We start from the raw sequence: 16,062 nt of genomic DNA on the forward strand, positions 1-16,062 counted from the left end.
CCTTACATAAAAATTAACGTGGATTAAAGACTTAAATATAAGACCTAAAACCATAAAAATGCTAGAACAAAACCTAGGCAATACCATTCAGGACATGGGCATGGGCAAAGACTTCAGGACTAAAACATCAAAAGCAATGGCAGTAAAAGCCAAAATGGACAAATGGGATCTAATTAAACTAATGACCTTCTGCACAGCAAAAGAAACTATCACCAGAGTGGACAGGCAACCTACAGAATGGGAGAAAAATTTTTGCAATCTATACATCTGACAAAGGACTAATATCCAGAATCTACAAAGAACTTAAATTTACAAGAAAAAAACAACCCCATCTAAAAGTGGGTGAAGGATATAAACAGATACTTCTCAAAAGAAGACATTTATGCGGCCAACAAACATGAAAAAATAGCTCATCATCATCATTAGACAAATGCAAATCAAAACCACAATGAGATACCATCTCACCCCAGTTAGAATGGCGATCATTAAAAAGTCAGGAAACAACAGATGCTGAAGAGGATGTGGAGAAATAGAAACACATTGACACTGTTGGTGGGGGTGTAAATTAGTTCAACCATTGTGGAAGACAGTGTGGCGATTCCTCAAGGATCTAGGACCAGAAACACCATTTGACCCAGCAATCCCATTACTGAGTATATACCCAAAGGATTATAAATCATTCTACTATAAAGACACATGCACATGTATGTTTACTGCAGCACTGTTCACAATAGCAAAGACTTGGAACCAACCCAAATGCCCATCAATGACAGACTGGATAAAGAAAATGTGGCACATATACAACATGGAATACTATGCACCCATAAAAAGGATGAGTTCATGTCCTTTGCAGGGACATGGATGAAGCTGGAAACCATCATTCTCAGCAAACTAACACAGGAACAGAAAACCAAACACTACATGTTCTCACTCATAAGTGGGAGGTGAACAATGAGAACACAGGGACACAGGGAGGGGAACATTACACACCAGGGTGTGTTGGAGGGAGTGGGGTCAGGGGAGGGATAGCATTAGGAGAAATACCTAATGTAGACGACAAGTTGATGGGTGCAGCAAACCACCACGGCACATGTAAACCTATGTAACAAACCTGCATGTTCTGCACATGTGTCCCAGAAATTGAAGTATAATAAAAAAAAAAAAAGAAAGCCATTTGTTCTTTCCATAGAAGCCTTTTCTTCCCTCTACTTCTTCCCATTAATTTAGGTTTATAAACTCCCATTTTTACCTGTTTGGAAAGTCACATTTTTCTGTGAACTCACATGTATATTCATAAATAAAAATCTATCTTCTCTCTTGCTAATCTTTTTTACAGTTTAATTCACAGGCCTCCATACAATGAACCTAAGAGTGTAGAGGAAAAGTTTTTCTTCACTGACAAATCATACAAGTCATCCCCTTTTCTGATTCTGACAATCAACTCCCTTCAAGTTGTCTTACGTTGTTTTTGTCTTTGGGATATTCATTTTCTTCAAGAAAAAAAAAATGCCTTAAAATTCTCTCCCACCCCATGAAAACATACGTAAAATCAACCCAGCTCAGCCCAGCACAGTGGTGAGCACATGAATAGACAATACTCAGTAAGTACTAGTGAATAAATTATTTGATATTCTCTTAAATCTTTCCAAATGTTTATGTAAGAGATGTTAGAATTAATTTTAAGAGCTAGAAGAAAACTTGAAAATAATTTAGTCTAATTCTTTCATTTTAACAATGAAGGACTAAAGTTAAAACAAAAAGAAGGAAGGAGTCCCCTAACTCCCAATCTGGTACTCTATCTCTCCACACAAACTGGATTAGCAAAAGGTAATTTCAGGCCCAGACAAAAAGAAAGAAAGAAAGAAAAAAAGAACATTAGAAAGGGAGGAAAGTTGGAAAAATAACAATAATCTGATAAGATTAAAAACAATAATTAACAAATGATTTCATGCTGCCTGACAAACATTCTCCTAATTAACATAGACAATCTCCTCTGACCAACCAGGCTTTTTTTTTTTTTTAATTTTATTTTATTTATTTATTTTTTATTATTATACTTTAGGTTTTAGGGTACATGTGCACAATGTGCAGGTTTGTTACATATGTATCCATGTGCCATGTTGTTTTGCTGCACCCATTAACTCGTCATTTAGCATTAGGTGTATCTCCTAATGCTGTCCCTCCCCAGTCCCCCCACCCCACAACAGTCCCCGGAGTGTGATGTTCCCCTTCCTGTGTCCATGAGTTCTCACTGTTCAATTCCCGCCTATGAGTGAGAACATGCGGTGTTTGGTTTTTTGTCCTTGCGATAGTTTACTGAGAATGATGTTTTCCGGTTTCATCCATGTCCCTACAAAGGACATGAACTCATCATTTTTTATGGCCGCATAGTATTCCATGGTGTATATGTGCCACATTTTCTTAATCCAGTCTATCGTTGTTGGATATTTGGGTTGGTTCCAACTCTTTGCTATTGTGAATAGTGCCGCAATAAACCAGGCTTCTTACAATATGTTTTGTTATTCCTATTTAAAAAAGAAAGAGGAGAAAAGAGAGAGACAAAGAGAGAAAAAGAAACTAACCAAATTTTGTTTTCCTCCTTAAAAATCACTCTTCATTCAAATCGAAAAGAACTCTGCATAAAACTTGACGGACATTACAGAACCAGAGAAAACTTTTAATGGAATGGAGTTCTAAACCTTAGGTACTTTAAGAAGAAAACCAGCGGCCACTAGTCTTATTCCTAAGGGATACAACATCCACCATATAGGAAATAAACATCTGATGTTACAAGGTGTTCAATAACGTTTTCAAATGGTGATTATTCTTGAGAACTTTCAATACTTGAGATACAACATTATTTTCATTTTCTTACGTTTTGGGGAATAAATTTCGTTTCAACATTCTCATGTCTTCATTAGCAAAAGAAAAGTACATCATCAATTTTTTTTTATTTCCTTTTAGTCATTTTTTATTCACATAGAACAGCTTGTTTTATTGTTTTATCAGCTTAAAATTATTAATACACCAGAAGATTGTTAATGATCATCTCAATTCTTTCAAGTTCAAAACTGCTTCTTCTGCCTATTCTTTCACCTTGTATTTCTTGAGTACAAAAGTCCTATCTTTAAAAATACATTTACCTGGTAAAAGAACCTTAAACAGGTGAGAAGAAATGGGAAACAGGCTTTGAAAAATAAAATAATTAGTACTTAACTCTAGAAATTTCAGACATGATCCCTGTCTAGCAAAAGAGTAAAGATTTTCTACTCCAAAGTGTACCATCACTTCCTGCAGATGAAATGGAAGCACTACACTGAAAAGGCAGTAAAATGATAAACCTACTGAAGGCAGGAGTATGTATATGAATGAGGGCAGATTCTCCTACATATACCTTTAAATATCATAGCTGAACATGACCTGGTCCACAAAGTGTTATTAAGACAGGATCTTGGAAAGAATCAGAACGACGTATCCATTCACATAGAGACTTTATGTCTAGATTCAACAAGGTCTTTTCTTTGCAGTGGTAAGTAGATTTCAAAACCAAGTCACTTCTGATATAATCTCAAGTCTATAGGAAAGGTCAAATGAAATGTTACCAGGATTACTTTTCAAGAAAGACTCAGGATTACAAAGACATAAAGGTTAATCCTCTGATAGTCTGTAATAACTTGTATTTGACTTTTTCTAATTATTTTAAACACAGATGACATTTTCAATTAAAACCATGTCAAACCCTGAGGTTCTCAATGTTTGAAAAACGTTAAAAATGTAGAATTGAGCTTTTAAAGGAAAATTAAGGCTTATAATATAGCAGCAACACACTCAATTGACTAAAAAACCTCAATCTAAAAAGACAAGAAATTTCATACTCAGCTGTACATATTTCCTACCTTATAAATGAGTAAATGAAGATAATATATTCAAGGTAATTGATATGAACACAATTTTACTATTCATCTGGTAATAAAAACTTTACTCAAGAAGATTTTAATTACGTATCTTGCATAACTAAGCAAGGAGCACAACAAAGATGACTGTATATTCTGAATTTTATTAGATATTCTGAATATCTAAGATAATATTCTAAGATAAAACTGTAAAAAGCAAAACACTACTGCTGGAACGTAAGTCACGTTATTAACAGCTACCAACAATTTTTATGGGTGAATGCTTCTCGGCATGATAAATCATCATATTCATTTCATGAAGAAAAATATTGGTCTTTCCTCTGCACAGAAAATTCCTTAATGATAATATTTAAAAGAATTCTATTCTCTGAATTTCAGAGTACATCACAAAATAGTGAGGAACAGAGATGCATGTGTTACTAAGGAGCTGCTTGGCCAAGTTTTTTCTTAAAATTTAATAATCAACTATAGAAAAAAGAGGCAATTAGAAAATGTGATTTAGCTATCATTAATCTACATGAAAGGATTATAATCATGTACATTGTGTGCCTTTCAAATTATTCTCTATTATAGGTTTCACAACAGAAGCTGAGAAATCTCTTTGACGAACCAGTCTCTTATTAAAAATCAAAGGAAAGTCCTTTGCTACCATCTGTGCAACATTAACGCCTTCACTGAAGAATGATTATTTTGTAAGTCAGGAAGCATTTAGTTCTATTTAAGAAAAACAACAGCAACACAGCTATTCAAACATTCATCTTCCTCTACTATAAAAAAGTCATAGCATATATGAAACACTATGTAATCGTTACAGAAAGACGAGCATCTCTCTGTAAAGCAGAAAATGGAAAAAGAAATTGTAATACTATACAAGCATAATAAAAGGTTTTTTTAATGTCACCAACACCAACATGTTTCACAGAACCTGATGAGCACCTGCAAGGTCTGACTTAATATGATAGGGCTGAAGAGAAAATAAAAACTTTTAAATTTACCTCCATTAGTAAAAAGAAGATCATGTTATAAAGGATAAGGTAAAATTATCCATAAACGGTCGTCAGAAAAATTTCACAGACAATCCTCTTTAAAGTACACTGAACCAAGAAAAATCTGTTCAAGTATTTAGAAGCTCATTTTAGAAAGTATTACTATAAATTAGGCTTCTTTATCTCCAGTATACCATACACGATGTCCATGCCTTGACAAGTTCTTCCTAATTGCCCACCTTAATTACAGTAATTATATATATTATAGTAAATGCAAGTAACAAGGTTCATTTGAAAGATAAATTGTGAACTACAGGGTTTTTAAAAGAGAAAATGTGAGAGATGTTCACCATTCCACTTAATTCATCATCTTTTACACATGACCATTTAACAGAACTATACAATTTTGGAGTGACAGCTTAGGAATCACTTAATCTAATACCCTTATCCTAATGAGATCATTTTCCAATCTCCTCATTATTATAAAGAAGACCAACTGTCATTTGTCCCCAGCTATCAGTTCCTGGTATATAGTTTACCTTCTAACCTTTTAGTTCTAGAAGTACTTACTAGATAATCAATTACCACAAAGGTATTGCATAAAATACACTGAATAGACAAACTATAAAGAAACAAAGGGAAATGTTCCAGAAAAAAATCTCAAATGCCCTTCAAGGCTAGTTTGTTTTGGGAAGAATTTGGGATGAAAAGTTGGGGACTATACCACTTATATTAAAGTAGAAAAAGCTCTGCACCATAGAACTTAGAGATCTGGACAGAAGGTTATAATTCAATATGTTTATACTCTAAATTTATTGTCATTTCCTATCAAAGTAGCAAAGAAAGATATTGCCATTATAATTTTTTAAGAAGGCCGATGAATGCATAGATGTTATCATTATGAAATGAATTATTTAAACCAAATTCTAAGAATGTATTTTAAATTATTTTAATTAGGTCAGGCACAATTAGCTCATGCCTGTAATCCCAGCAGTCTGGGAGGTCGAGGTGGGAGAATCATTTGAGGCCAGGAGTTCAAGACCAGCCTGGGCAACAGAGCAAGACCCTATGTCTTCTAAAAAAAAAATAATAATAATTGGCTAGGTGTGTGGTGGTGAGTGCCTATAGTCCTAGCTACTTGGGAGGCTGAAGTGGGAGGATCTCTTGAACCCAGGAGTTCAAGGCTGCAGTGAGCCATGATGGCCCCACTGCACTCCACCCTGGGCAACAGAGCAAGACACTGTCTCAAAATAAATAAATAAATAATTTTAATTAAGTTTAGTCTCTAGGATATAAATTAGCACTGCCAATTTTTATCCAACTCAATTCAACAAACATAATGAATACCTACACTTCTAACTAAAAAGTTGTGCAAAATAGAAAAACAGTAAGAAATTTACAGCACAACTGCCCTGTGTAGCCTGGGTCCTCAGTTTCCTTACCTACAGAGTAACGGGATTAAAGATGACCTTTGTGTTCCTAAATTTATGTGTTATCTAAACAGTGAACTTTAACTCGGCTTAATATAAGTAACGTTGAGGGCAGCAGTGCTTAAGTCTGGTAAGGACTAAAGTAATTATTCCTAATTATAATAAGGAAAACAAACACAAAATGGCCTTTGGGAAATTAATCAGAATTATCTCTCCAATCTCCAACTCTACTTAGATGAGAAAGACTACATTCTTAAAGGCCTCAGAAACTTGTTCTAAACTCAATTTTCCTAAATATCTTTAATGATGAAATATGAAGAAAGCATTTCATATTCCATAGTCCTCAAAATATAAATGACTCAAACATCACTAGCTAGAATAAAATTTCTGGAAAGGAGTCTTATCTTACTCTTTTTTGTACCCCTATGGTATGCCATAACTGACAGTGGTAAATTCATCAAGGGTTACCCTGCTCTCCATTTATCACCATTAAAAATGTTACACTGTTATAAATTGTGTTCCTCCCCACCAAAATTCACATGTTGAGGTCCTAACCCCCCAGTAACTTAGAATGTGACTTTACTTGGAAATAAGGTCATCGCAGATGTAACTAGCTAAAATGAAGCGATACTGGAGTAGGGTGGACCCCTAATGCGATATGACACCTGTCCTTTAAAAAAGGGGAGATTTGATACAAACAAGGAGAAAACCATGTAAACATAAAGATGGCCATCTACAAGACAAGGAGACTGGCCTGAAACAGGTTCTGTCTCACAGACCTCAACAAAGAACCAACCTTGCACAGACTTTGATCTCAGACTTCCAGTGTCTGGAATTGTGAGACAATAAATTTCTGTTGTTTAAGCCACTCAGTTTGTGATACTTTGTTACAGCAGTTCTAGCAAATGAATACATTACTATACAGCAACTGGTGAAGAACCAAATCAAAATATCATCATAGCCACAAATCCCAAAGTAGCACTCCAAATTTCAATGCAAAGCCAATAATCCTAACAGACCACACACTCCTAAGAATCTAACGAAAGTCATTTACACACAAACATGAACAGTTTTCATACTGCACAATTAACTCAAGAAACTCACTGAACTCTTACCCACTTCAACTCTGAACACTGCCAAAGGTGCATGGGCCCTTGATTAAGAACCCCTGCACTGACCCTTGGTAACTATGTGGGGAGAGAAAGCTAGATCACACACCAATCTCTTTTAACTAGAAAATAAACACTGTCAGTACTGTCTTTGAATAGGAAGAGTTCAGATGAACTAATGACAGAACTTTTCTTCAGTGTGTTCTTAAAAAGGTTTACAACTACAATATCATTTTTTAAAAAGGGAAACTTTTAAAAATGTGTGTGTATAGTCACATCTGAAAGTAAGAAAAACTTCTGTACTACAGCACATTTTATCATAAAAGAATAGAGTTGAATACAATGATGCAGATAACTAGCCAAAGGAAAATTTTCATAGGTATAGACTGATATAAGTTCTAATTCTTAAAATATGGACCTGTGGTAAGACTCGAAGTTTTTGCCACATTTCTTTACTTTGTACAATCAACTTCATCTTTAGTAGCTGACAATAAGACATCATGGCAGGATTCTAAGAATAAAAGATTTAAAAATACAAATCTAACAATTTTATATGAGCATTAGCAATCATCCATGGCATCCTGCCAGTCAAGAACAGGTTCTTCTACAAACACACACTAAAACAGCATGATCTGGTCAATAAAAAGACAACTCTAATATCCAACTATGAAGATACAAAACACTTTACATTCTTTCCACAGTTAATTAGTTCTCAGCAGAAAGCACAATGGAAAGATACATAGTTAATACACAGAGTCTAAGGACAATTTGAAAAACGTTAACCCCCACTTAAATAGAAAAGAAAATGAATATTAGATTTCTGCTCTTTCAAAATGTGCTCATCTAATTAATTCAGTCTAGAAAAGTGATCCATGGAAAAATGTTGTATTCTATCTTGGGAAAGTGTATTTAAGTGAGTTAAGTGCTATTAAGGCCAAAATCACTATTCCATATATATTCTACAGAAGTTATCATAAATGTAAAAAGCAGGCAGTGTAAAACAGCAAAAAAGTTCCTGGATTTACAGTCAGAAATGGGCTTTATTTCTACAGCTTCTAGTACTAACTACACATGTGGCTGTAGGCAAGGTTATTTCACCTCTCTGGACCTTGATTTCTCAACTATAAAATAAGGGCATTAGACTTTAATTATCTCTACGGTTCCTGTCATTTCTCAAAATGATCTTCCAAAAAACCAACGGATGTGGTGTCACATGCATGTACCAGGGAGGCTGAGGTGGGGGGAATCCCTTGAGTGCAGGAGTTCAAGTCCGGCTTGGACAACACAGAGAGATTCCACGGCTATTAAAAAAAAAAAAAAAAAAAACTACAGATTTTAAAATCTGAAATATGTATTTCAGAATTCCAGATAGATGTTTTATATACTTTATGAATATGAATTCATCAGTTTTTAACTAAGAGAGATAGGGATAGTTCTTACCTGAGAGCTTATTGTCATGTAGCAAATTTCGAAGCTTACTACAAAGTTGAATCATGCTGTCCAGTTGTCTATTTATCTTCACGTCTTGTATCCAGGCTGGAGTGTAACACACTGGACATCCAGTTCCAATGCAGTCACTTACACAATTACTTTAAAAGAATTAAAAAAAGAAAAAATCAACCCATTCAGCAGAATCTAAATTCCAAAAACTAAACAGTTTGAACAGAAATGGAGCAGAGGTTATTCTAACATACAGTGGTCAATTGTAATATCCTTGTTAAATACTGTTTTAAAGAGTAAAATACACACATCAAATCTAAAGTTGCTCATGTAATTTGCAATGAAGAGACTTTACTTAGCCTGATATTAGTCCGCATAATTTTTCCTACAAATGAATCTGTAGCTTCTAAAGGTTACAGAGATGTAACAGAAAGATAGAATGCCTAATGCATAGTAGTCGTGCATCCTAACTTTTTCTATCTTAACATTCCATGAAAATACCTAAAACTACTGCAGAGACTGGGAAAGACCTTTTGTTTTGTTTTGGGACTAGTATCTCAAGGCTTTAAAGTAGCTTTTGGGAAAAGATCTTTGACTCTTTAGGACAATTTTAAAACCTATAGACTCAATTACCTGGGTTATCTAGGCACTAAAGTTTCAGAGTTAGAAGAGTTTTTCTAATTTGGGGGTTTATAGACCTTTTGCAAATCTGATGAAAATCTATACATACTCATGTAAAAAGAGGGATTCACGATCCCCCCCCCAAGCCCATCTGTGAATTCCAGAATAAGAATTCTATAAATCTCCTCCTTCATTGGCCTCACCAGATGGGTTCCAGTAGGACTGAGTGAGTAATGTAACAGTTGAAAAGCCACATCTTCCCCAAGTACCACAGGACATTCCTTGTCACAGGACCCAACCCTCTGTAGACAGAGAGGATTCTTACTCAATATGAACTATCTTCAGACAAAACCTATGCCACTTCTAATTTTTGTATCCTTGGCTTCTAGCACGATTCCTGACAGAATGTAACTCAAAAAAAATGTAAAATGAATCTGTAACCCATACCAGAGCTGGAAGAGACTTTTGAGATCATTTAATTCAAAAAATGTCACTGGGGTCAATAAATGTCAACTTTCTTTAGCAAAGGATCTTCTGTACATTTGTTTGCTAGTAGTTAAGAACTCTAACTTAGAATCCCAACACAAAAAAATATGTAAAACTGATTACTCATGCAATTTAAATCATTTGTGCAATACTTAATTATCAGTAAAATACAATCTGAAATCAATTCATCAAGAACTACCACCTCATTTTTGGATGAAGAAAATGAGATCCAGTTATTTAAGTTACTTGTCCAGCACTGCACTAGTACTCAGATCAGACTAGTATTTTATATATTCTGTAACATTTTATAAACTATTCCCAAATTATTTTATAAACATTAATTCGGAATTCTGAAAAAATGTCATTTTTCAGTGGATCTGTATAGCTCAGCGAGTGAATATTTCTCAAATAAACCGTGTGTTATGTCATAAAATCATGCTGAGTAAAAGATAAATTCAAAGTACTAGATAAACCAATGAAATTTCATGTAACAGAGTATAAAAATTTATTGATATAGTTTCAGATTCCACACTGTGATGAACCTAAAGAAAACAGCACTTGTTGGCCAGGCATGGTGATTCATTCCTGTAATCTCAGCACTTTGGGAGGCCCAGTCAGGAGAATTGCCTGAGCCCAGTTCAAGACCATCCTGGGCAACATGGCAAAACCTTGTCTCTACAAAAAACTACAAAGATTAGCCAGGCGTGGTGGGGCGCACCTGTAGTCTCAGCTACTCAGAAAGTGAGATTGGATGATCACCTGAGCCGAGAAGTTGAGGCTGGAGTGAGCCATGATCGCACCACTGCACTCCAGCCTGGGTGACAGAGTGAGACTCTTGTCTTCACAAAAAATAAAAATAAAAAAGCACTTGTCAAGTTTTGGTGTAGTATTAAAGAAGAATAGCCACAGTTATCTAAAAAAGCTATTAAAAATACTTCAATACTTCTTCCAACTACAATTATGTATAAAGCCAGATTTTCTTCAATCAAAAAAAATCACAATAGACTGAATATATAAGTTGAGAATGTAGCTGTTTTCTATTCAGCAAGACAGAGATTTGCAAAAATGTACAACAGTGCCACTCTATTTTTTTCTTTGATTTGTAAAATTGTTATTTTTCCTTACAAAGTGTTATTTGTGTTTGTATTAATGAGTTTATTATTTTTAAATTAATTCTTTTTTTTTAAAGTCTCAGTTTTGTATGGTAAATGCATGAACACACAAAAGCTCTTTATGGTTCTCAATTCTGAAGAATGCAAAGTGGTGTGAGACCAAAACGTCTGAGCACCCCCGCCACATGTCTTAAATTGTATCTTAGAGAGTAGATGAATTACTTTTATCAGTTGAACTGAGCTATGTCAAAATCATTTTAAAACCTCATTGCCGAGCAGTTTTAACTCAAAATCTGCAAGAATAAAAACAGCTACCATAATTTTTGGCATTATATAATCAAAACAAATCAAAACTGCACTGAATGAATTCTTTCTTATGCTCATGTCATATACAGATAATCATTTTCTCTTTTAAGATGTTCTCATGTCTCAACCTTTTATTGGCTGTTTTAAGTCACAAAGTCCTTTAGGATCTGATTAAACGTATGGATCCCCCACCCCACCACATACATAAACCAACTTTGCACAAAATGTCATGGAGTTCATTATGCTCTAGCAGCTTTGTGACTGACCTATTGTATACAGTGAGCAAACCCATCATCCGTCAGCTGAAACAAAATACATCTGCTTGCTACAGAGTGGGGACAGGGAGTGGGCATCATTTCGTAAGCAGATCCATGGGAGGCATTTTGGAGGCAGTGACATTTCAGCTGATATATAACTGGTAAAAAGTAAGCCTCACAGAAATCTGGCACGAGTACATTTCACGTGGAAGAAATAGCAAGTGCCAAAGTCCTGGGGCGGGAGTGAACTTGGTGTACTGAATGAACTAAAAGGAGAAGTGCTGAAACAGTGTGAGCCACAGGTAAATGACGTCCAAGGGGCAGACACGGTCTAGGTCCCATACAGGCTTTTGCAGACCAGAGGGCAGAGTTTGGATTTTATTCTAACTGCAATAGGAAGCCACTAAAGAGTTTAAGCAGGGTAATGATATGGATGTTATTGCGATTTTTCAAAGATCACTGTCAAGAATGTAGAAAATGAGGAAGGGGTGATGATGCCAAAAAGGGAAGACCAGCTATGAACCCATCACAATAGTATGAGCAGAGATAATACAATGATGGCCTGGAACAAACTACAAACTGTAGAAAATTCAGAAAAAAAGGTGGGAAAATTCAAGATTCAGGACACATTTTCAGGCAGAACTGACAGAACTTAGTGATGTGGGATAAGCAACCTAGCAGTAACTGGTACCATTTATTGTGATGAAGATTACCCAGGCAGGAAAAGCCTGAAGAGGAGGATGATCAAGAGGTCAGCTCTGAACATACCAACTTTAAGATGCCTTTTCTTTCGTCATCCAAACAGACGTATCTGGTAGGCAACAGGTACCATCTCCTACCCCCTCATCCTCCTGCTGGATATCCCTCATATAACAGATCTGTTTTTCCAGAAACAAAATTGGGACCCAAAACATAGCTGTCTCCCAGACAACCTTAGCCCTTGAAGTAATACACAAGGTTATTTTCATATATGCTCAAATTTCCGAATGTAGTTTGTTCATGCCAGACAGTAACATACTCACAACTGGAAATAATTAAAAGATTAATTCAAAGGAGACTATATTTTCCCTGTCTCATAGGCAATTAAACTAAGACACTTAATCTCTCAACTGATTTCTCCTGAACAAGAAATAAGAGATAAAAATCTAATCTTCTGACCTATAAGCCAGGGCTGTCACATGGGTACAATTTCACAATAACTGGTATGCATTGAATTGTGTCCCCCAAAAAGATGTTTGAGTCTTCACCCCTCAGTTACTGTGAATGTGACCTAATTTGGAAACGGGGGCTCTAGATGATCAAGTTAAGATGAGATCATTAGGGTGAGCCCTTATCCAATATAACTGGTATTCTTATTAAAAAGGGAAATTTGACACAGAGAGAAGCACGCACTCAAGGAAGAATGCCAGGTGTACACGAAAGTAAAGACCAGAGTGATGCATCTCCAAGTCAAGGAACAACGAAGATTGCTAGGGGAAAGGCATGGAGGAGATTCTCCCTCGCAGCCCACAGAAGGAACCAACCCTGTCATCATCTTGATCTTAGACTCCTAGCCTACAGAACTAGAGAGACAATACATTTCTGTTGTTCTTAGCCACCCAGTTTTTGGTTCTTTGCTATGGCAGCCTTAGGAAACTAATATAATAACTATGAAAACTATACTTTCATAATTTTGAGTCTAGATTCAAAACTTAACCGGAAATTTTAAAAACACCTATTTGGATTATATAAAAGGTATTAATTTTTTTCCTCAAATTTGGCAAAGCTGTCTACTAAGCTTTGTAACTTTGAACAAGTCATCCTCTTTGAGCTTTGGTTTTCTTATTTGTAAATTAAGACAGTTTTAAAGATCAAACTAAGATAACATACAGTAGGTTACTTTGCAGACTTTGAAAGTTACACAAACATCAAGTACCATTATTATCAACAAGATTACATGATTGTTATCTAGTAAAAAACATAGTTGTACTATATACATCAAGCCATAATTACTTACCTACAGAAGATGTGCTCACATCCTCCTAAGCAAACAGGCTGTCTCAGAATGTCAGTGCTGTTTGAAGAAATTAAAACAATCAAGACTTGAGTTATTGTTAGATAAACATTTCACACCCAATATTTCATCCAAGGCTCAACACTACCATATTTCTCACTTTCGCAAAGCAGAAGGTATTAAGGATGTATTTATCTGAAAGGCTGTAACTCCCTGGTTAAATATTATACCATAACATACCTGCTGATTTTAAATAGTAACTACCAAACTCAGTACAAGTTATAATACATTTTAAAATGTATTTTCTAGAAAGTTGGAGAAAGGAACAATTTTGGTCAAGTATCTCTAAACCTCTTAAGGCAAAACCAACTACTGGCTGCTTCTTTCAACTACTAAGGTGGATCTTCCCCTGATGATTCAAAGTGTAGACCATATACCTCAAAATGTGACCCACACGTAGAATGACCATATTGTCCAATGAGAAAACTTCTGAGAGTGAAGAGGAGTGATAATTGAATAGGATGCTGGGACAACAGGAATAAACCAGGACTGCCCCAGACAAACCAGGGTATCTAGTCATTTTGACCGTAAGAATCCAGGGTTTCCCATTTGAAAAAACACCTGTTTCTTACTACTGTAAAGTAGCCATCAATTTTTCACAGATACATTGTGAAAAATGCAGCCATTCTTTCAGTTCACAGAAAGTTAATTGTTCTTTAAGCAAATGTAAACAGAAATCTGAATCAGATTGGCAGTCTGTCTGCAGACAGAATGAAGTTCCCTGCAGTGAGCAAAGAGACACAGAAACAAAATATTCCTAATATTGTCCATCAAAATACCTGCTACATTTGTTAATCCTAAGAAGGTAATAATACTAATAAACACACACCAAGACATTATACTCAGTGGATGTAATGTACCCAGAGAAGTAAAGCCTTTTAAATGATGAGCACTTTTTGTGCTTGGTTTATTATACTAACTCTAAAACCTTTAGATATGTACACCATTATTATCAAATTACTTCTGTACACATACCACATATCAATAAAAGCAATTCTTCACATTCCTTGAAAGATGGAAAGTATCACACTGCACATCTTAATAGAGATGAACATTCAAGTGAAATTGAGCTTTTCAGAAAGATTGCTAAAAACAGAGTACACACCCACAATGTTATTCTCAAGATACTGAAAATGGTGCCCACTGACATTACAAAACCTATTACTTTTTAAAAACTCACCATGTCTGATTTTTGTATCACAGTATGTAAAACGTACCGATAAAAATATGACTTGTGACTCTGCCAATTAACATGATCTCTTTCAACATTCATACTGTGCCTATAATTTTTGTTATTTGACCTACCAAACCTAAACCTCCTTTTCCCCATCAAGTGTACTGAATTCTATTTCGTGGCAAGCTCCTCCTATTATAATATCCTTCCTTTATCTCTTTTATTACATCGCCCTGGCCAAACCTCCACCTTCAGGTTGCTCTCTACCTTGAAAGAAGTCCATTCAGTTTCCTAGCACCTTAGATTCCCTATCCAGCCCAGGCCAGAGTTAACTATTTCCAAGCCACTTTCACCACTACCTAATTGTGCTGACCTCTTAGACACTCATGGATGCCAATCTATAATGCTATAAAGGCCCCAGAGTCTACTTCTTCCCTGCCCACTCAAGCTGTGAATGACCACTATTAAAAAAAAAAAAAAAAAAAGGAAAGAAAGATGTATAAACTTCTCTGTATAAATTCATTTGGTAGCAACCGGGTACTGAGGCTCATGCCTGTAATCCCAGCACTTTGGGAGGCCAAGGCGAAAGGATCACTTGAGGCCAGGAGCTCGACCGGCCTGGGCAACATGGTGAAACCCTGTCTCTACTAAAAATACTAAAATTAACCAGGTGTGGTGGTGCATGCCTGTAATGCCAACAACTTGGGAGGCTGAGGCATAAGAATCACTTGAACCTGGAAGGTGGAGGTTGCACTGAGCCAAGATTGAGCCACTGCACTCCAGACTGGGTGACAGAGCGACACCCTGTATCAAAAATAAATAAATAAAATTTAAAAAATATAAAAATTAGCCAGGCATGGTAGTGCACACCTGTAATCCCAGCAACTTGGGAGGCTGAGGCACAAGAATCACTTGAACCCAGGAGGCACAGGTTGACGTGAGCCGAGATTACACCCCTGCACTCCAGCCTGGGTGACAGCCAGACCCTGTCTCAAAAATATAAAATAAAATAAAGACATAAAATTTATCTGGTAGCCTCTTCATTTTTGTATCTCTACCAAAGTCATGTATTCGATATTCTGTAAGTAAACAAACAAACGAATAGACGGTTATTCAAAACAATCTCTATGCTTCCTCATCTCATTAACTTTACTGGAACTTAATGGTGTAAGTT

At 35.7% G+C, this 16,062-nt stretch overlaps 1 protein-coding gene across 8 annotated transcripts in view; it reads right to left on the reverse strand.

The window, feature by feature from the left end:
- The window catches only part of BARD1 (BRCA1 associated RING domain 1), an 81,660-nt gene that overhangs the window by 56,269 nt on the left and 9,329 nt on the right, over positions 1–16,062 (reverse strand). For 4 of the 8 annotated variants that reach the window (XM_055290524.2, XM_063645679.1, XM_055290519.2 and 1 more), the window contains exons 2-3: positions 13,658–13,714; positions 8,880–9,028 (exon numbers count right to left, since the gene is read on the reverse strand). The exons of 2 other annotated variants lie outside the window; for them this stretch is intronic. In XM_055290524.2, coding sequence (XP_055146499.1) covers positions 8,880–9,028; positions 13,658–13,714 — 206 coding nt within the window. The remainder of the gene's footprint in view (positions 1–8,879; positions 9,029–13,657; positions 13,715–16,062) is intronic. 2 more of the 8 variants (XM_055290520.2, XM_055290522.2) reach the window with 2 other exon arrangements.

The sequence above is a fragment of the Symphalangus syndactylus genome, chromosome 8, assembly GCF_028878055.3.
Source record: "Symphalangus syndactylus isolate Jambi chromosome 8, NHGRI_mSymSyn1-v2.1_pri, whole genome shotgun sequence".
Classification (NCBI taxonomy): Eukaryota; Metazoa; Chordata; class Mammalia; order Primates; family Hylobatidae; genus Symphalangus; species Symphalangus syndactylus.